The sequence below is a fragment of the Zonotrichia leucophrys genome, chromosome 29 (assembly GCF_028769735.1).
Source record: "Zonotrichia leucophrys gambelii isolate GWCS_2022_RI chromosome 29, RI_Zleu_2.0, whole genome shotgun sequence".
Taxonomy (NCBI): domain Eukaryota; kingdom Metazoa; phylum Chordata; class Aves; order Passeriformes; family Passerellidae; genus Zonotrichia; species Zonotrichia leucophrys.
In genome coordinates, this window is record NC_088198.1 from 2,384,846 (window position 1) to 2,407,061 (window position 22,216).

General features: G+C 62.0%; 1 protein-coding gene across 1 annotated transcript in view; it reads right to left on the minus strand.

Annotated features, from left to right (window-relative positions):
- Positions 1-211: 211 nt before the first annotated feature.
- ERBB3 (erb-b2 receptor tyrosine kinase 3) overlaps positions 212-22,216 on the minus strand; it is a 34,180-nt gene continuing 12,175 nt past the window's right edge. The window contains exons 12-28 of the mRNA XM_064734919.1: positions 21,299-21,498; positions 19,984-20,116; positions 19,269-19,362; positions 19,037-19,191; positions 18,221-18,274; positions 17,128-17,269; positions 15,519-15,638; positions 14,640-14,738; positions 12,964-13,149; positions 10,278-10,433; positions 9,062-9,137; positions 8,322-8,468; positions 7,215-7,312; positions 6,500-6,670; positions 5,040-5,111; positions 3,070-3,346; positions 212-856 (exon numbers count right to left, since the gene is read on the minus strand). Coding sequence (XP_064590989.1) covers positions 327-856; positions 3,070-3,346; positions 5,040-5,111; positions 6,500-6,670; positions 7,215-7,312; positions 8,322-8,468; positions 9,062-9,137; positions 10,278-10,433; positions 12,964-13,149; positions 14,640-14,738; positions 15,519-15,638; positions 17,128-17,269; positions 18,221-18,274; positions 19,037-19,191; positions 19,269-19,362; positions 19,984-20,116; positions 21,299-21,498 — 2,710 coding nt within the window. The 3' untranslated portion in view covers positions 212-326. The remainder of the gene's footprint in view (positions 857-3,069; positions 3,347-5,039; positions 5,112-6,499; positions 6,671-7,214; positions 7,313-8,321; positions 8,469-9,061; positions 9,138-10,277; positions 10,434-12,963; positions 13,150-14,639; positions 14,739-15,518; positions 15,639-17,127; positions 17,270-18,220; positions 18,275-19,036; positions 19,192-19,268; positions 19,363-19,983; positions 20,117-21,298; positions 21,499-22,216) is intronic.

Genomic DNA, 22,216 nt, shown 5'->3' on the forward strand with positions numbered 1-22,216 from the left:
ATGAGGAGGGGTCTCCTGGGAGGGCGTGTAAAAATCAGGATGAGGCTCGGAAAAAAAGGCAAAAAAAGGCAAAAAAAGGAAAAAATGAGAAGGGGAGGAAGGAAAAAATGGGAGGGGGAGGAAATAAAAATGGGGAGGGGTCTCAAGGGTAAAAAGATGGGGAGGGGTCTCCTGGAGGGCGTAAAAAAAAACATTTTGGGGGTCAAAAAAATGCAAAAAAAAGGCAAAAAAAGTCCCAGAGAGCCCCCCAAACCCTGTTGGGGGGATGGACAAGGGGGTCCTTCATATTCCCAGCGAGCCCCCCCAAATTTGGGGAGGGGTCTCGGCTACGTCCGGCGCGCTTTGGCGAACAGGCGGCTGTGCCAATAATCGGGGTTATCGAAGGCGCAGTCCGAGGCTTCCAAACTCCGCAGCGCCTTCATGGGGAGGGGGCGGCAACGCGGCCGCGGCACCGCCTCCATCTCCTCGTAGCCTTCCTCCCCCTCCTCATCCTCCCCCTCCAAACGGGCGGGGGTCGCTGGGGAGGGGTCTCCGGGTCTCATCTCGGTGTAACCGTGGTGGTGGTGGAGGAGGAGGGAGCGGCTGAGGCGCGGTTGTTTGTTCATGTATTCGTAATCTTCCTCTTCCTCACCCTCGTCTTCCTCGGGTTGGTTTTGGGGAGGGGGTCCCGGGGGTCTTTTCGGGGGGTCGCAGCCCCCCAATTCCATGTATTCGTAACCCAGTTCTTCCAGAGAAGCCGGGCGGGGTTGTGGGGGGCGGTTCATGTATTCGTACTCTTCATCATCATCATCATCATCCTCACCTTCCTCATCCTCCTCTTCCTCGCCGGGGGGCGGCGCCGAGCACGCGGCAGGGTCTGAGGGGAAGGGGAGATAAAGGTCAGGACCCCCCACCCAAAAAAAAAAACCTCACAAGGGGAGGATTTGAGGTCCTAAAATCCTAAATTCCTAAAAAAGAGAATCCCTGAAAGGAGCCCCAAAACCCCCAAAATTGGGATGGAGCCCCCCCAGAGGCAAAGGAGACCCCCCCCAAATCCTGCGGGATGGGATCCCCACCCCAAAAATCGGGGATGGAACCCCCTGGACCCCCCAAACCCTGTGGGATGGGACCCCCACCCCAAAAATCGGGGATGGAACCCCCTGGACCCCCCAAACCCTGTGGGATGGGACCCCCACCCCAAAAATGGAGGATGGAACCCCCAGGAGACCCCCAAACCCTGTGGGATGGGACCACCACCCCAAAAGAGGGGATGGAACCCCAGGAGACCCCAAATCCTGTGGGATGGGACCCCCACCCCAAAAATCGGGGATGGAACCCCCTGGACCCCCCAAACCCTGTGGGATGGGACCCCCAGACCCAATCCAGTGGGACAGAGCCCCCAATAAGGACCCCCACGGACAGGGGCAGAGCCCCCAGACCCAATTCAATGGGATGGGACCGCCCCCATCCCCAAGGCCGCCATGGACAGGAGAGCCCCAGCCCATTCCAGCAGGAGGACCCCCCAAAGCCCAAAACCGATCGAATAGATGGGACCCCCATCCCAAGCCGCCATGGACAGGAGAGCCCCAGCCCAATCCAATGGAGGGACCGCCCCTACAAGGACCCCACAGACAAGGGAGCCCCAGACCCATCAAAGGGAGAGAACGCCCCCCAAAAGGACGCCCATGGACAGGAGAGCCCCCAGCCCATTCAGCAGATGGACCCCCCAAAGCCCCAAAGCCCCAAAACCCGATCGAATAGGATGGGACACCCCCTCCCCAAGACCGCCATGGACAGGAAGAGCCCCCAGCCCCATTCCAGCAGGATGGAGCCCCCTCCCCAAGACCCCTATGAGTGGACCGACCCCATCCCCATTCAGCAGGATGGGACCCCCACAAAGCCCCAAAACCCACCCAATGAGACAGAACCCCCCTCCCCAAGACTGCCATGGACAGGGAGAGCCCCAGCCCCATCCCAGCAGGATGGGACCCCACAAAACCCCAAAACCCCACCCAATGAGACAGGACCCCCCTCCCAAGACCCCATCCCAGCAGGATGGGACCCCCACAGAGCCCCAAAACCCACCAATGTGAGAGGACCCCCCCTCCCCAAGACGGCCATGGACAGGGAGAGCCCCCAGCCCCAATCCAATGTGATGGGACCGCCCCCTACAAGGACCCCCACAGACAAGGGGAGCCCCCAGACCCCATCCAAAGGGAGAGAACGCCCCCCAAAAGGATGCCCATGGACAGGGAGAGCCCCCAGCCCCATTCCAGCAGGATGGAGCCCCCTCCCCAAGACCCCCATGTGTGGGACCGACCCCATCCCCATCCCAGCAGGATGGACCCCCACAAAGCCCCAAAACCCATCGAATAGGATGGAGCCCCATCCCAAGACCCCATCCCAGCAGATGGACCCCCACAAAACCCAAAACCCCACCCAATGAGACAGGACCCCCCTCCCCAAGGCCGCCATGAACAGGGAGAGCCCCCAGCCCCATCCCAGCAGGATGGGACCCCCACAAAGCCCCAAAACTCCACCCAATGAGAGAGGACCCCCCATCCCCAACACGGCCATGGACAGGGAGAGCCCCCAGCCCCAATCCAATGTGATGGGACGCCCCCTCCCCAAGACCCCCATGAGTGGGGCCGACCCCATCCCCATCCCAGCAGGATGGGACCCCCACAAAGCCCCAAAACCCGATCGAATAGGATGGGACACCCCCTCCCCAAGACCCCCATCCCAGCAGGATGGAGCCCCCTCCCCAAGACCCCCATGTGTGGGACCGACCCCAGCCCCATTCCAGCAGGATGGGACCCCCACAAAGCCCCAAAACCCGATCGAATAGGATGGGACACCCCCTCCCCAAGACCCCCATCCCAGCAGGATGGGACCCCCACAAAGCCCCAAAACCCCACCCAATGAGACAGGACCCCCCCTCCCCAAGGCCGCCATGGACAGGGAGAGCCCCCAGCCCCATTCCAGCAGGATGGGACCCCCACAAAGCCCCAAAACCCCACCCAATGAGACAGAACCCCCCCTCCCCAAGACCCCCATCCCCCTCCGCGCCCCCCCGAGCCCCCTCCTCACCTCGGGGGGCGCAGTTGGGGCTCACGTAGCCGTTGGGATCCTCCTCGCTGCCCTCGGAGCCGGGCCCCGGCGGGGGCTGCAGGCTCTCGCGCTGGGACAGGTACGCGCTGTCCCCCCCCCGCGAGCGGAGGCTGCGGCACAGGGACCCCCCCAGGGACCCCCCCGAGCCGCCCAGCTCCAGCTCCGAGGCGGTGCCGCGGCCCTCGGAGCACTCGGACACCGTGCGGCCCATGGAGCCCTGGCGGGAGCGGGAGCGGCGCGGCCGCGGCACCGCGGGCTGGGGAGGCAGGGGAGGGTCAGGGGGAGACCCCGAAACTGAGCCGGGACCCCCCGAAACTGACCCGGGACCCCAAAACCGCCCGGACCCCCAAACCTGACCGGACCCAACCTGACCAGGACCCAAACCATCTGAGATCTAAATCTGCCCGCGACCCCCCGGGCTGGGGACACGGAGAGGGACCAAGGGAGACACCCCAAATCTGACCCGGGACCCCCAAACCTGACCCGGGACCCCGAAACTGACCGAGACCCGAAACTGACCGGGACCCCAAACCTGACCCGGACCCCGAACTGACCGGACCCCAAACCTGACCCGGGACCCCCCAAACCTGACCGGGACCCGAAACTGACCGGGACCCAAAACGCCCCGGGACCCCCGGGCTGGGGATACAGGGAGGGGTCAGGGGGGAGACCCCGAAACTGAGCCGGACCCCGAAACTGACCGGACCCCGAACTGACCTGAGACCGAACCTGACCCGGGACCCAAAAACCTGACCCGGGACCCCAAACCTGACCCGGGACCCCGAACTGACCTGAGACCCCGAATGACCAGACCCAAACCGACCCGGGACCCCCAAACCTGACTCGGGACCCCGAAACTGACCCGGGACCCAAAACTGACCCAGACCCCGAAACCGACCGGGACCCCCAAACCTGACCCGGGACCCCCAAAACCGCCTGGACCCAAAACTGACCGGACCTCAAACCTGACCCGGGACCCCAAAACTGACCCGGGACCCCCCGGGCTGGGGATACAGGGGAGGGGGTCAGGGGGGAGACCCCGAAACTGACCCGGGACCCCCCAAACCTGACCCGGGACCCCAAAACCTGACCTGAGACCCCAAACCTGACCCGGGACCCCGAAACTGACCCGGGACCCCGAACCTGACCCGGGACCCCAAAACTGACCCGGGACCCCAAACCTGACCTGGGACCCCGAACCTGACCCGGGACCCCAAACCTGACCCGGGACCTCCGGGCTGGGGACACGTAGAGGGGTCAGGGGGAGACCCCAAAACTGACTCGGGACCCCAAACCCGACCCGGGACCCCCGGCTGGGAGAACGTGGGGGACAGAAGGGTCAGGGGGAGACCCCAAAACCGCCCCGAGACCCCAAACGTGACCCGGGACCCCCCGGGCTGGGGATACGGAGAGGGGTCAGGGAGGACACCCCGAAACTGACCCGGGACCCCAAACCTGACCTGAGACCCCAAACCTGACCCGGGACCCCAGACCTGACCCGGGACCCCCCGGGCTGGGGATACGGAGAGGGGGTCAGGGGGGACACCCCGAAACTGACCCGGGACCCCCCAAACCTGACCGGACCCCGAACTGACCCGGACCCCCCAAACTGACCCGGGACCCCAAACTGACCCGGACCCCAATCTGACCGGGACCCGCGGGCTGGGACACGAGAGGGACCAAGGAGACACCCCAAATCTGACCGGACCCAAACCGACCCAGGACCCCCCAAAACCCGACCCGGGACACCCCAAACCTGCTCTGGGACCCCTCAGCATAGGAACAATGGGGAGGGACAGAGGGGGTCAGGGGGGACACCCCAAACCTGCCCCGGGACCCCAAAACCGACCCAGGACCCCCCACCATGGGTACACCGACAGTAAGAGTGGGGGGGATCCCAACGAGACCCCAACCCCAAAGCCCCCCAAAGCCCCCCCAGCCCCCGGTACCTGGCGGGCGCAGCCCAGGCCGGGCTGGTTCATGGGGATGTACCCGGCGGGGGCGCTCAGCAGGCTCGGGCTCTGCGGGGACACCGCGGGGACACCGGGGATGGCACCGAGGGGACACCACGGGGACATCGTGGGGACATCGTGGGGACACCACGGGGACAGGGGACACGGGGGACACCATGGGGACACCACGGGGACATCGTGGGGACATGGGGATACCGAGGGGACAGCGGGGATGGCACCGAGGGGACACCATGGGGACACCGAGGGGACACGGGGGGACATGGGCAGGCTGGCACCGAGGGGACACCAGAGGGGACACCACGGGGACATCGTGGGGACATGGGAATACGAGGGGCAGGGGGCTGGCACGAGGGGACCCCCACAAGAGGACACAGTGGGGAACCACGGGACATGGTGGGGCCACCGGGGGACACCGAGGGACACGGTGGGACACTGGGCATGGGGGGAACTGGGGGCACACGGGGACAATGGGGACACCAAGGAGACACGTAGGAACATGGGGACATGCATGGGGACATGGCAGGCTGGCACTGAGGGGACACCAAGGGGGACACGGTGGGGACACAGGGGGACATGGGGAAACCACGGGGACATACCAAGGGGACATGGGGGCTGGCACTGAGGGGACCAGGGACCGGGTGGGGACACCAGGGCTGGCACCAAGGGGACATGGGGGGACACCACAGGAACATGGCAGGGCTGGCACCCAGGTGACATCGTGGGGACACCGAAGGGACATGGTGGGGACACCACAGGGACACGGGGGGGACATGGCAGGGTTGGCACCGCCAGGGGAACATGGGGGACACCGAGGGGACACCGCGAGGATGGCTGGCACTGGGGGACACGAGGGGACACCAGGGCACACCGAGGGGACATGGGGGACACCAGGGACATCAGTGGGGACATTGGAGGGACACCAGGGAGCCACCGAAGGCACATCGGGGACATCGTGGGGGACACAGGGGACACCATGGGGACAGCCAGGGCACCAATGGGACACCAGGAACATGGAGGACATTGGGAGGGACACTGGGGGACACGGGGGACACTGAGGACACCACGGGACACCCTGGGACACGAGGGACACCAAGGGACATGGGGACACCACAGGGCACCACGGTGACACCGAGGAGACACCAAGGGACACTGAGGGACACCATGGGACATGCCGAGCTGCGCACCAATCCGTACACCCCCAGAAGACAGGGGGGACATTGGGGGCTGGCACTGAGGGGACACGGAGGGGACACCGAGACACCACAGGGACACCGCGGTGACACCGAGGAGACACCAAGGGGACACCGAGGAGACACCACAGGGACATGGGGACACCAAGGGGACACAGTGGGGACACCCCCAATCCCCGTAATTCCCCAAATCCCCCCAAATTCTCCCCAGTTTCCCCCCGATCCCCCCCAGCCCGGGGGTCTCACCCTGGCGCAGCCGCCGCGGGGGCGCTGCGGGCCGAGCCCGCCGGGGCTGAGGCCGAAGGTCCCGTCCAGCTCCTCCTCCTCCTCCTCCTCCTCCAGCTCCAGCGTCTCCACCTCGTCCAGCTCCTTCTCGCTGAGGGCGGGGGGCTCGCCGGGGGGCGTGGCCCCGCTCTCCTGATGGGGAGGGGTCCCAGGTCAGGACTGGGGGGTTTGGGGGGGTCTGGCAGGGATTTGGGGGGGGTTTGGTTGGAGGGTCATGGGTTTGGGGATGTAGGGTATGGGGAGGGTCATGGGGGGTTTGGTTGGGGTGGGGCTCACCTTGGTCACCAGGTATGGGGGCAATGGGTCAGGGATGGGGGGTCTGGGGGTTTGGGGATTGGGTTTTGGGGGCATTTGGGGGGTCTGGGGGGTCTATGGGGGGTTTGGGGGCTCACCTTGGTCACCAGGTATGGGGGCAATGGGTCAGGGATGGGGGGTCTGGGGGAGTCTTGGGGGGGATTTGGGGGGTTTCGGGGTCTATGGGGGGTTTGGGGTCTCACCTTGGTCACCAGGTATGGGGGCAATGGGTCAACCGGTTGGGTTCTTGGGGTTGGTCTGGGGAGTTTAGGGGCTCACCTTGGTCACTGGGTATGGGTGGGAGGGGGTCCCAGGTCAGGGTTGAGAAATCTGGGGGGTCTGAGGGGGTCTGGGGGTGTTTTGGGGGGTTTTGGGGTCTCACCTTGATGACCAGGTAGCGCGGGGGGTCCCGGGCCATGCGGGTGAACTCGTTGGCCAATTCCTTGAAGGTGGGACGGATGTTCTCATCGATCATCCAGCCTGGGGACAGGGACAGGGACACGGTCACAGGTGGGGAGGGGTCACAGTGGGGACAGGACAGGGAACACAGGGTGGGGACGGGACAGGCCAGGTGGAACAGGGACAGGGACACGGTCACAGGGTGGGGACAGGGACAGGGACACAGGGTGGGGACAGGGACAGGGTCACAGGGTGGGGACACAGCCACGGGGTGGGGACACTGCCAGGACACGGCTCTGGGGATGGGGACAGAGGTGGGGACAGCAGCACGTCCTGCCCAGCCCTGGGGACAGCAGCAGGACCCTGAAAGCCCAGTGCCAGCCCTGGTGCCACCCTGGTGAACGCTCTGGGGACAGTCCTGGTGCCACCCCAGTGTCCCCGTCCCTGCTCACATTTCACCATGACCATGTAGACGTCGATGGTGCAGATCTGTGCCAGCCTGGTACCAGGCCTGATGCTACCCCAGTGCCACCCAGTGCCACCCGATGCCAGCCCAGTGCCACCCCAGTGCCACCCAGTCCCCACTCACATTTCACCATGACCATGTGGATGTCGATGGTGCAGATCTGTGCCACCCAGTGCACCCAGTGCCACCAGTCCCACTCACATTCCCATGACCATGACGTCGATGGTGCAGATCTGTGCCAGCCCCGATGCCACCCCAGTGCCACCCCAGTGTCCCCGTCCCTGCTCACATTTCACCATGACCATGTAGACATTGATGGCGCAGATCTGTGCCAGCACTGGTGCCACTCCAGTGCCACCCCAGTGCCACCCCAGTGTCCCCGTCCCCGCTCACATTTCACCATGACCATGTAGACATCGATGGCGCAGATCTGTGCCAGCCCGGTGCCATCATTGTGCCAGCCCTGATGCCACCCCAGTGCCACTCTGATGCCACCCTGTGCCACCCCAGTGCCACCTGTCCCCGCTCACATTTCACCATGACCATGTAGACGTCGATGGTGCAGATCTGTGCCAGCCCCGGTGCCACCCCAGTGCCACCCCAGTGCCACCCGTCCCCGCTCACATTTCACCATGACCATGTAGACGTCGATGGTGCAGATCTGCGGCTGCGAGAGCCGCTCGCCCTTCTCCAGCAGGTCGGGAACCTCGGCCAGGCGGATCCCAGCGTAGGGCTCGGCCCCGAAGGTCATCATCTCCCACAGCGTCACCCCTGGGGACATCGAGGGGACAGCTGTCGAGCCAGGGACACCGAGGACAGTGGTAGCCCCATGGACACTGGGACAGCGTGACACCGGACAGCCGTGAGCAGGACACGGGGACACGGGACAGGGGACAGCAGCCAAGCGGAATCCCAGGCGTAGGCTCGCCCAAAGTCATCATCTCCACAGCGCACCCTGGGGACACGAGGGACAGTGAACCTGGGGACAGCCATGAGCCTGGGACACCGGGGACATGCAGGGACAGCACAGGGACAGCGGGACCGGGACAGCCCAGCCAGGTGGATCCCGGCGTAGGGCTCGGCCCCAAATGTCACCATCTCCCACAGTGTCACCCCTGGGGACAGCAAGGGACAGTGAGGGACAGCAGGGACAGCCTGTGAGCCATGGGGACACCAGGGGACAGCTGGGGACAGTGAGGGACAGCAGGGACAGCAGGGACAGGGGGACAGCCCAGCCAGGCGGATCCCGGCGTAGGGCTCGGCCCCGAAGGTCATCATCTCCCACAGTGTCACCCCTGGGGACACCGAGGGGACACCGGGGGACACCAGGGGACAGCAGGGGACAGCAGGGGACAGCAGCTCACCGTAACTCCAGACGTCGCTCTGGTGCGTGTACTTGCCGAAGTGAATGCTCTCCAGCGCCATCCACTTGATGGGAGTCTGCGGGAAAGGAGGGGACACCGTGGGGACACCGTGGGGACAACGATATCAGGGTGGTCCCAGGGGTACAGAGCAGGTGACACAGATGGCGTTTGGGGTGACACTGATGCTTCTTTGGGGGTCCCACTGATGCCATTTGGTGTCACACCGATGGCATTTGGGGTGTCCCAGAGCGGGTGACATGGATGGCATTTGGGGTGACACCAATGCCCCTTGGAGGTGACACCGATGCCATTTGGGGGTGTCCCAGAGCGGGTGACACCGATGCCATTTGGGGTGACACCAGTCCCATTTGGTGTCACACCGATGGCATTTGGGGGTGTCCAAGCGTGACATGGATGCCCTTGGGTGTCACACCGATGCCATTTGGGTGCCATTTGAGATGACACGCTGCCATTTGGGGTCCCCGATCCTTTGGGGGTGACACCAAGGCCATTGGGGGGTGACATGGGTGCCATTTGTGTCACACCAATGTCATTGGGGGTGTCCCAGAGCAGATGACATGGATGGCATTTGGGGTGACACCAATGGCACTGGGGTAACACCAATGCCCCTTGGGGGTGACACCAATGCCATTGGGTGTGACACCAGTCCCATTGGGTGTCACACCGATGCCATTTGGGGTGTCTCAGAGTAGGTGACACTGATGCCATTTGAGGTGACACCAGTGCCATTTGGATGTCCCACCGATGCCCTTTGGGGGTGACACCGATGCCATTGGGGGGTGACATGGGTGCCATTTGGTGTCACACCAATGCCATTGGGGGGTGACATGGGTGCCATTTGGGGTGACACCAATGCCATTGGGGGGTGACATGGGTGCCACTGGGGGGTGACACCAATGCCATTGGGGGGTGACATGGGTGCCATTTGGTGTCACACCAATGCCATTGGGGGTCCCACCGATGCCATTGGGTGTCACACCAATGCCACTGAGGGTGTCCCAGAGTGGGTGACATGGCGTGTTTGGGCCTTTGAGTGACACCATGCCATGGGGTGACATGGTGCCATTGGATGTCCCACGTGCCATGAGGGTGTCCCAAGTGGGTGACACGCGCGTTTGGGTGCCATTGGAGGGTGACATGGGTGCCATTGGGGGTCCCACCGCTGCCCCTCGGGGGTCGCAGCCCCCAGCCCCACCTTGAGCTCGTTGTAGAAGTATTTCTTGTCGTCGGGGTAGAGCAGGTCGGCGATGCCGAAATCGGCCACCTGCGCCTGGCTGGGCGACTTGAGCAGCACGTTCCGGGCAGCCAGGTTCCTGTGCACCATGCGGTGCTCCTCCAGGTAGTACATGCCCTGAAAACGGGGAGAAAGATTAAATTTTAATATATTTGTTATTTATTTAATGTATTTAATATACGTGTATAATATTGGTTGTATATTGTATAATATACAATATAACAGCCAGGTTCCTGTGCACCATGCGGTGCTCCTCCAGGTAGTACATGCCCTGAAAATGGGGAGAAAGATTATTTTTAATTTATTTATTTATTTATTTGTTCATTTATTTATTTATTGTATTTACTATATGTGTATTATATTGCTTATATATTGGATTATATAGAATATAACTGCCAGGTTCCTGTGCACCATGCGGTGCTCCTCCAGGTAGTACATGCCCTGAAAATTGGGAGAAAGATTAATTTTTAATATTTATTTATTTATTGTATTTATTAAATGTATATAATGTTGGTTATATATTGTATATTGTGTAATATACAATATAACAGCCAGGTTCCTGTGCACCATGCGGTGCTCCTCCAGGTAGTACATGCCCTGAAAATGGGGAGAAAGATTAAATTTTAATATATTTGTTATTTATTTAATGTATTTAATATACGTGTATAATATTGGTTGTATATTGTATAATATACAATATAACAGCCAGGTTCCTGTGCACCATGCGGTGCTCCTCCAGGTAGTACATGCCCTGAAAATGGGGAGAAAGATTATTTTTAAATTATTTATTTATTTGTTTGTTTGTTTGTTCATTTATTTATTTATTGTATTTATTGTATTTACTATATGTGTATTATATTGGTTATATATTGGATTATATAGAATATAACTGCCAGGTTCCTGTGCACCATGCGGTGCTCCTCCAGGTAGTACATGCCCTGAAAATGGGGAGAAAGCTTAAATTTTAATATATTTGTTATTTATTTATTGATTTATTTAATGCATTTAATATATGGGTATAATATTTGTTATATATTGGATTATATAGAATATAACTGCCAGGTTCCTGTGCACCATGCGGTGCTCCTCCAGGTAGTACATGCCCTGAAAATGGGGGGAAAGTTTAATTTTTAATATATTTGTTATTTGATTACTGGATATATTCATTATAAATATTGGTTATATATTGTATAATCTATAGTATGTACTACCCACGTGGTGCTCCTCCAGGTAGTACATGCCCTGAAAATGGGGGGAAAGCTTAATTTTTCACCCTCTCAGCTTTTAGGACCAAAGGGATGAGCAGGAACCACCCCAAACCCTTCACCCTCAATTTTTAGGATGGAAGGAACATGCAGGAACCACCCCAAACCCTTTCACTGTGTTTGACTCGCAGTTTTTAGGACTCAGGAATGCACAGGAACCCCCCCAAACCCTTCACCACATGTGAATTCTCAGGTTTTAGGACTGAAGGAATCAGCAGGAACCACCCCAAACCCTTCACCCCGTTGTGACCCCTCATTTTTTAGGACTCAGGAAGGCTCAGGAACCACCCCAAACCTTTCACTCTCATCTTTTATGACCAATGGAATGGGCAGGAACCACCCCAAACCCTTCACCCTCAGCTTTTAGGACCAAAGGCATGGGCAGGAACCACCCCAAACCCTTCACCCCGTGTGACCCCTCATTTTTTAGGACGCAGGAAGGTTCAGGAACCACCCCAAACCTTTCACTGTCATCTTTTATGACCAATGGAATGGGTAGGAACCACCCCAAACCCTTCACCCTCAGATTTTAGGACCTCAGGAAGGCACAGGAACCACCCCAAACTCTTCACTCGGTCTGAACTCTAATTTTTTAGGACAGAAGGCACAGTCAGGAATCACCCCAAACCCTTCACCCTCTCAGCTTTTAGGACCAAAGGCATGGGCAGGAACCACCCCAAACCCTTCACCCCGTGTGACCCCTCAATTTTTAGGACTCGGGAAGGCTCAGGAACCACCCCAAACCCTTCACCCTCAATTTTTAGGATGGAAGGAACATGCAGGAACCACCCCAAACCTTTCACTGTCATCTTTTATGACCAATGGAATGGGTAGGAACCACCCCAAACCCTTCACCCTCAGATTTTAGGACCTCAGGAAGGCACAGGAACCACCCCAAACCCTTCACTCTGTCTGAATTCTAATTTTTTAGGACCAAAGGCATGGGCAGGAACCACCCCAAACCCTTCACCACATGTGAATTCTCAGCTTTTAGGACTGAAGGAATCAGCAGGAACCACCCCAAACCCTTCACCCCGTGTGACCCCTCATTTTTTAGGACTCAGGAAGGCTCAGGAACCACCCCAAACCCTTCACCCTCAATTTTTAGGATGGAAGGAACATGCAGGAACCACCCCAAACCCTTTCACTGTGTTTGACTCGCAGTTTTTAGGACTCAGGAATGCACAGGAACCACCCCAAACCCTTCACCACATGTGAATTCTCAGCTTTTAGGACCAAAGGAATGCACAGGAACCACCCCAAACCCTTCACCCCGTGTGACCCCTCATTTTTTAGGACTCGGCAAGGCTCAGGAACCACCCCAAACCCTTCACCCCCTCGTTTTTTACGCCTCAGCAGCCCGTGGCTCCCCGGGCACTGACCTTGGCCACCTGCACGCACCAGTTGAGCAGCAGCTGGGGGCTGATGGCGCCGCGGTTCTTGCGCACGTAGTCGAGCAGCGAGCCCAGCGGCAGCAGCTGCGTCACCAGCTGCAGCTGCGGGCCCGGGCAGATCCCCAGCAGCCGCACGATGTACGAGTGGTCCAGGCTGCCGATGGCCAGCATGTGCTGGGGGGGGCACAGGGTCAGCACCCCAAAGTGTGCCCGGGGCACCCCCAGATCCGGGAGAACACCCAGAGCATCACTGGATCGTCCCCAGAGCATCCCCACTGCAGCCTCAGAGCATCCCTTCAGTATCCCCAAATCTCTCCAGATCCTGGGGAACACTCAGAGCACACCCAGAGCATCCTTGGAGTGTCCCCAGAGCACCCCTAGATCCAGGGGACACCCAGAGAATCCCTGGAGTGTCCCCAAAGTGTCTCCAGAGTGTCCCCAGAGCGCCCCCACATCTACCCAGATCCAGAGGGACACCTGGATCTCTCCCAGAGCACACGCAGAGCATCCCCAGAGTGTCCCCAGGGCACCCCCAGAGCATCCCCAAACTTCCCCAGATCCAGGGGGACACCCAGAGCACCCCCAGAGTGTCCCCAGAGCACCCCGGGCAGATCCCCAGCAGCCGCACGATGTACGAGTGGTCCAGGCTGCCGATGGCCAGCATGTGCTGGGGGGGGCACAGGGTCAGCACCCCAAAGTGTGCCCGGGGCGCCCCCAGATCCGGGGGAACACCCAGAGCACTCCCAGAGTGTCCCCAAATTCCCCCAGCTTCAGGGGGACACCCAGAGCATGCCCAGAGCATTCCCAGAGCACCCTCAGAGTGTCCCCAGGGCACCCCTAGATCCAGGGGGGACACCTAGGGCACTCCCAGAGCACCCCCAGAGTGTCTCTGGACACCCCGGAGTGTCCTTGGAGCACCCCCAGAGTGTCCCCATATTCCCTCAGCTTCAGGGGCACACCCAGAGCACCCCCAGAACATCCTTGGCTTCAGGGGGACACCCAGAGCACACCCAGAGCACACCCAGAGCACCTTGGAGTGTCCTCAGAGCACCCCCAGAGTGTCCCCAGGACACCCCTAGATCCAGGGGGGACACCTGGGCACTCCCAGAGCACCCCCAGAGTGTCCCCACAGCACCCCAGGCAGATCCCCAGCAGCCGCACGATGTACGAGTGGTCCAGGCTGCCGATGGCCAGCATGTGCTGGGGGGGGGCACAGGGTCAGCACCCCAAAGTGTGTCCGGGGCACCCCCAGATCCGGGGAGATACCTGGGGTACACCCAGGGCACCCCCAGGACATCCTTGGCTTCAGGGGGACACCCAGAGCACCCCCAGAGCATCCTTGGAGTGTCCCCAGAGCACCCCCAGAGTGTCCCCAGGACACCCCCAGGTCCAGAGGGACACCTGGGGCACTCCCAGAGCACCCCCAGAACATCCTTGGCTTCAGGGGCACACCCAGAGCACCCCCAGAGTGTCTCTGGAGTGTCCCCAAATCTTTCCAGATCCAGGGGGGACACCCAGAACATCCCCCGGCCATCCCCAGAGCATCCCCATAGTGTCCCTAGAGCACCCCAGAACATCCCCGGCTTCAGGGGTACCCCTGGAACACCCCCAGACCCCCCCAACCCAGGGGACCCCCAAATCCCCCCGGTGCCTCCCACACTCACGTCGGTGACGGCGTGGAAGGATTGCTGCCCGCTGCAGTCCTGGATCACCTTGATGCTCACCGGGATCTTGATGGAATCCCCATCCGGGATCCAGATCCCCTGCGGGACCGGTGGGATTGGTGGGATTGGTGGGATTTGGGATGGGATTGATGGGATGGGATAGGGTGGGATCAATGGGATTGATGGGATGGGATCAATGGGATGGGATTGATGAGATTGATGGGATCGATGGGATTTATGGGATTTATGGGACTTGATGGGATGGGATGGGATGGGATCAGTGGGGTCAATGGGATTTATGGGATGGGGATGGGATCAATGGGATCAATGGGATGGATCAATGGGATCAATGGGATCAATGGGATGGGATTTATGGGATGGGATGGGATGGATCAATGGGATTGATGGGATCAATGGGATGGATCAATGAGGTGGATCAATGAGATGGGATACGGTCGATGGGATGGATCAAGAGGATGGGATTTATGGGATGGGATCAATGGGATGGGATCAATGGGATGGGATTGATAAAATGGGATCAATGGGATGGAATTGATGGGATCAATGGGATTGATGGGATTGATGGGATCAATGGGATGGAATTGATGGGATCAATGGGATTGATGGGATCAATGGGATGGAATTGATGGGATTGATGAGATGGGATGGGACTGATGGGATGGAATTGATGGGATCAATGGGATTGATGGGATGGAATTGATGGGATCAATGGGATTGATGGGATTGATGGGATCAATGGGATTGATGGGATGGAATTGATGGGATCAATGGGATTGATGGGATTGGATGGGATCGATGGGATGGATCATTGGGGTGGGATCAATGGGACGGCACCGCAGCCCCCTCCCCACGCCCCACCTTGTGCACGGTGCCGAAGACGCCGGAGCCCAGCACCTTGAGGCGCTTCAGCTCCGACTCCTTGAAGATCCGGGCCAGGACCTTGTTGGCTTTCTCACTGGGGTCCAGCGGCTCCAGGCTCTGCGGGGACACGGCGTGACAGCGTGACAACGGGGACAGGGATGGGGACACGGCATGGGAACAGGGACAGGGATGGGGACAGGATGGGGACACAGCGTGACAATGGGGACAGGGACGGGGACACGGCATGGGAACAGAGACAGGGATGGGGACAGGATGGGGACACAGCGTGACAATGGGGACAGGGACAGGATGGGGACAGGGACGGGGACACGGCATGGGGACAGAGACAGGGATGGGGACAGGGACAGGGACACGGCATGGGAACAGAGACAGGGATGGGGACAGGATGGGGATACGGCGTGACAACGGGGACGGGACAGGATGGGGACAGGGACAGGGATGGGGACAGGAGGGGGACACCGTGTGACAACGGGGACAGGGACGGGGACACGGCATGGGGACAGGGATGGGGACAGGAGGGGGACACCGCATGACAACGGGGACAGGGACAGGATGGGGACAGGGACGGGGACACGGCATGGGAACAGAGACAGGGATGGGGACATCGCGTGACAACGGGGACAGGGACGGGGACACGGCATGGGGACAGGGACAGGGATGGGGACAGGATGGGGACACGGCATGGGAACAGAGACAGGGATGGGGACAGGATGGGGACACCGCGTGACAACGGGGACAGGGACAGGATGGGGACAGGGACACGGCATGGGGACAGAGACAGGGACGGGGACAGGATGGGGACACCGTGTGACAACGGGGACAGGGATGGGGACAAGGCATGGGAACAGAGACAGGGATGGGGACAGGATGGGGACACCGCGTGACAACGGGGACAGGGACAGGATGGGGACAGGGATGGGGATGGGGACACCGCGTGACAATGGGGACAGGGACAGGGACAGGGATGGGGACACAGCATGACAACGGGGACAGGGACAGGGACATGGCATGGGGACAGGGACAGGGATGGGGATGGGGACATGGTGTGGGAATGGGGACGGGGACAGGGACATGGTGTGGGAACAGGGATGGGGACACGGCATGACAACGGGGATGGGGACAGACAGGGACATGGTGTGGGAAGGGGGACAGGATGGGAAATGGCGTAGGAACAGGGACAGGGATGGGGACAAGATGGGGATGGGGATTGGGATGGGGACAGGAATGAGGACAGAAAATGGGGACAGGTACGGGGATGGGGACAGGAACAGGGACAGGGATGGGGACAAGATGGGGACGGGGATGGGGATGGGGATGGGGATGGGGATTGGGACAGGGATGAGGACAGAAATGGGGACAGGTACGGGGATGGGGACAAGATGGGGATGGGGAGAGAAATGGGGACAGGGACAGGAACAGAAGCTCAGCAGGATGAGGATGGAGAGCGACTGGGATGGAAGAAGAGCTGGGGCTGGCAAGAACCGGCCACGCCTCTATCCCGGCGGGACACAGGACCCGGGACACCGCCCCCTCCCCGCCGCTCCCGGTACCGTCCCGGTACCGTCCCGGTGCCCCCGGCGCTGACCTCGCCCCGCTCCAGGTAGCGCCGCATCGCCCGTTTCTTCTGGATCTTCTTGCCCCGCCAGTAGAGCAGCGCCAGCAGCACCAGCGAGCACGAGAGGAAAACGGCGCCGACCACCATGACCGCGATCAGCGTCGGGGCCCGCCTGCGGCACCGGGAACCGGGATTGGGAAATGGGGAAGGGAACCGGGACGGGAACGGGAAAGGGAATGGAGGTGGGGACGGGGATGGGAACGGAGACGGGAAAGGGAAAGGGAAAGGGAAAGGGGAAGGGGAAGGGAAAGGGAAAGGGAAAGGGAAAGGGAAAGGGAAAGGGAAAGGGAAAGGGAAAGGGAAGGGGAAGGGAAGGAAAGGAAAGGGAAAGGGAAAGGGAAAGGGAAAGGGAAAGGGAAAGGGAAAGGGAAAGGGAAAGGGAAAGGGAAAGGGAAAGGGAAAGGGAAAGGGGAAGGGAAAGGGAAAGGGAAAGGGAAAGGGAAAGGGAAAGGGAAAGGGAAAGGGAAGGGAAAGGGAAAGGGGAAAGGGAAAGGGAAGGGAAAGGGAAGGGAAGGGAAAGGGAAAGGGGAAAGGGGAAGGGAAAGGGAAAGGGAAGGGAAAGGGAAAGGGGAAGAGAAGGGGAAGGAAAGGGAAAGGGAAAGGGAAAGGGAAAGGGAGGAAAGGGAAAGGGAAAGGGAAAGGGAAAGGGAAAGGGAAAGGGAAAGGGAAAGGGAAAGGGAAAGGGAAAGGGAAGGGAAGGGAAGGGAAAGGGAAAGGGAAAGGGAAAGGGAAAGGGAAGAAAGGGAAAGGGAAAGGGAAAGGGAAAGGGAAAGGGAAAGGGAAGGGAAGGGAAGGGAAGGGGAAGGAAGGGAAGGGAAAGGGAAAGGAGGAAGGGAGAGGGAAGGGGAAGGGGAAAAGGGAAAGGGAAAGGGAAAGGGAAAGGGAAAGGGAAAGGGAAAAAGGGAAAGGGAGAGGGAACGGGAACGGGGATGGGAACGGGAAAGGAACGGGAACAGGGGACGGGGAAAAGCACATGTTGGGGTCCCCGCAGCCCCTTGGGGTCCCTGTAGCCCCCTGGGATGTCCCCACAGCCCCCTGGGACCCCCCGACCCCCCCTCTGTACCTGGACACGGGCAGGGGGTCTCCCAGGCAGTCCCGCAGCAGCGGCCCCACACACCTGTGGGGAGGGAGATGGGGGTCACCCATGGGAGACCCCCCAGCAGAGACCCCAGGCCCCAAAATGGCACCAGTGAGGTCCTGAGTCCCCAAATCCTGCCCCAAATGATAACCCTGGACCCCTACCCTGCTCCCCAAAGAGGTTTTGGGACCCCCACCCTGCCCTCCACGGGGTCCCAGTGGGGTCCTGAGGCCTCCAGTGATGCCCAAGGGGTCCCAAGGAGGATCCCCAAAAAGGTCTTGGGACCCCCACCCTGCCCCCAGCAAAACCCCAGGACCCCCAACCTACTCCCCAAAGAGGTTTTGGGACCCCCACCCTCCTCCCAAAGAGGTTTTGGGACCCCCAACCTGCCCCAAATGATGCCCCAGGACCCCCACCCTGCTCCCAGTGATGCCTCTGGACCCTCACCCTGCTCACAAAGTGGCTTTGAGACCCCCACCCTCCTCCCAAAGTGATTTTGGGCTCCCCACCCTCCTCCTAAAGAGGATTTGGGACCCCCACCCTGCCCTCCACAGGGTCCCAGTGGGGTCCTGAGCCCCCCAACCTGCCCGGGGCCCCCACAGAGGCTCCCCAAAGATGTTTTGGGACCCCCACCCTCCTCCCAAAGAGCTTTTGAGCCCCCCACCCTCCCTTTCACGGCACCCCCTGAACCTCCCCCATTCCCCCAATGGGCTCCAGACCCCCAAACCTCCCCGGACCCCCCCAAACCCCCCCTGTCCCTCTCTCCCCGACCCCCCCGACCCCCCCGGACCCCGCACCCACCCCCGCGTGCAGTTCTCGTGGCAGGGCCGGCACTCGCGGCTCCCGTCGGGGAATTTGTAGATGGGGCCGCGCTCGCCCAGGACCCCGTCGGGACATCGCTCCACGCAGTGCGGCCCGTCGCGATAGTGGGCGCAGCGCGTGCAGGTGTCGGCGCCCTGCAGGGGGGGTGGTGACAGTGTGGGGACACTGCGGGGACACGGCGGGGACAGCGGGGGACGCGGGCGGGCCGTACCGAGCCGTTGCAGGTGGCGCCGCCGCCGTCGATGCGCTCGCACTCCGGGTGGCACTCGGTGCATTCGCCGCCCTGCGAGAACTCCCGAGGGTCCCTGAGGGCACAGCGGGGTGTCACCGTGTCACCCTGGGGTGACAGGGACATATCGGGGGTGACAGGGCCACCCCCCGGTCCGCACCAGTGCCCAGCCCACCCTGGGACCCCCTTTGTCCCACATATCCCGCCGTGCCCTTCCATGCCCCCCGTGCCCCCCGAGCCCCCCATGTTCCCTCCGTGCCCTCTTGTCCCTTTTGTCCCCCATGTCCCCCCTTGTCCCCTTTGCCCCTCATGCCCCCCTTGGCTTCTGTGCCCCCCATACCCCCTGTGCCCCCCATACCCCCCGTGCCTGCCATGTCCCCTGTGCCCCCTGTGCCCCTCTTTTCCCATTTGTCCCCCCATGTCCCCGTGCCCCCCTCGTCCCCCTGTGCCCCATGTGCTCCTCATGCCCCCCCATGCCCCCCAAGCCCTCAGTGCCCCCCATGCCCCTCTTGTCTCCATTCCCCTCATGCCCCCCATACTCCCCTTGTCCCCCATGCCCCCTGTGCCCCCCATGCCCCATGCCCCAGGTTCCCCTGTGCTCCTTGTGCCCCCTGTGCCCTCCATACCTCCCATGTTCTCTGTGCCCCCTTTACCCTCCATGCCCCCCGTGCCCCCCGTGCCCCCGGTGCCCGCTGACCCCTCGGTGAAGCGGCAGGTGGGCACGCAGACGCCCCTCCTGCTGTAGAAGCGGCAGGACAGGCACTGCCCGGGCCCGGGGCCCCAGCAGCCCTCGGCCGAGCACAGCGGGTCACACACCTTGCCCTCTTGCTCTGGGGGGACAGGACAGGGCCGGGGGTCACACAGGGGGACAGGGACAGGGGGCACCCAGGGGACAACGGGGCTGGGGGCACCGGGGGTCACTGAGGGGCTGGGGGCACCCAGGGGACAGCGGGGCTGGGAGTCACCAGGGGGGACGGGGGTGCTGGGGTCACTGAGGGGCTGGGGGCACCCAGGGGGACAGGGGCTGGGGGCACCCATGGGGACAGCGGGGTTGGGGGCACCCATGGGGACAGCGGGGCTGGGGGGCTCCAGGGGGTCACTGAGGGGCTGGGGGCACCCAGGGGGACCCAGGGGACAGCGGGGCTGGGGGCACCCATGGGGACAGCGGGGCTGGGGGGCTCGAGGGGGTCACTGAGGGGCTGGGGGCACCCAGGGGGTCACGGAGGGGCTGGGGGCACCCAGGGGACAGCGGGGCTGGGGGCACCGGGGGGTCACTGAGGGGCTGGGGGCACCCAGGGGGACCCAGAGGCACAGGGGGCTGGGGGCACCCATGGGGACAGCGGGGCTGGGGGGCTCCAGGGGGGACAGGGGACAGTGGTGCTGTGGGGTCACTGAGGGGCTGGGGGCATCCATGGGGGACAGATTGGGGGCCCCTGGAGGGGTCTGGGGGCACCCAAGGGGTCCCACACCCCCTCCCTATGGAAGAGGCGGGGGTTCAGTTCAGTTCTGGGGGTCCCGGTGTCCCCTCCCTTATGGGACAGACCGGGGGTCTCAGTTTCGGGGTCTGGGGGTCCCCTCGGGTTCCCTCCTCTATAGGACAGACTGGGGGTCTCAGTTCGGGGTCTGGGGGTCCCTGTGTTCCCTCCCCTATGGGATGGACGAGGGTCTCAGTTTGGGGTCTGGGTGTCCCTGAGGTGTCCCGGGGGGGGTCCCTATGTTCCCTCCTCTATGGGACAGACCGGGGGTCTCAATTTCGGGTCTGGGGGTCCCCTCGGGTTCCCTCCTCTATGGGATGGACCGGGGGTCGCAGTTTCGGGTCTGGGGGTCCCCTCGGGTTCCCGCGGGGGTCCCACGCCCCCTCCCTGCAGAAGGCATTGGGGTTCAGTGCAGGATCTGGGGGTCCCTGTGTTCCCTCCCCTATGGGATGGACGAGGGGTCTCAGTTTCGGCTCTGGGGGTCCCCTCGGGTTCCCGCGGGGGTCCCACGCCCCCTCCCCAGCCCTGCCCACGCACGGCACTTGCTGCGGGGCCGGTTGTTGCGGATGTCGAGGTCGGCGCGGCTGCGGCTGAGCGCGGCCCAGTGCACGGTGTGCAGGAAGCAGAGGCGCCGGTTCTCCGTGATGTACACGCGGCCCGCGCTCACCTCGCGCAGCGAGCGCAGCCCCAGCGACGTCACGTTCTCGTTCTTCATGATCAGCAGCGAGAAACCGCGGCTGGGGGGGAGAGACACCGGGATTGGGGGGCTGGGGGGCTACGGGAGATGGGGGGGTCCGGGAGTCGGGGAATGAACCGGGGATGAGGGAGGGACACCGGGATTGGGGGGGCGGGGGGGCTACGGGAGATGGGGGGGTCCGGGAATTGGGGTGGGGGTCCGGGAGTCGGGGAACGAACCGGGGATGAGGGAGGGATACCGGGATTGGGGGGCTGGGGGGGCTACGGGAGATGGGGGGGGCCGGGAGTCGGGGAATGAACGGGGATGAGGGAGGGATACCGGGATTGGGGGGCTACGGGAGATGGGGGGGGGGTCCGGGAATTGGGGTGAGGGTCCGGGAGTCGGGGAATGAACCGCGGCTGAAGGGAGGGACACCGGGATTGGGGGGCTGGGGGCTACGGGAGATGGGGAGGGTCCGGGAATTGGGGTGGGGGTCCGGGAACTGGGGGGATGAACCACGGCTGAGGGAGGGACACCGGAACTGGGGGGCTACGGGAGATGGGGAGGGTCCGGGAATTGGGGTGGGGGTCCGGGAACTGGGGGGATGAACCACGGCTGAGGGAGGGACACCGGGACTGGGGGGCTGCGGGAGATGGGGGGGTCCGGGAGTCGAGGAATGAACCGGGGATGAGGGAGGGACACCGGGATTGGGGGGGCTGGGAGGGCTACGGGAATTGGGGGGGGTCCTGGAACTGGAGGTGCTCGTGAAACTGGGGGTG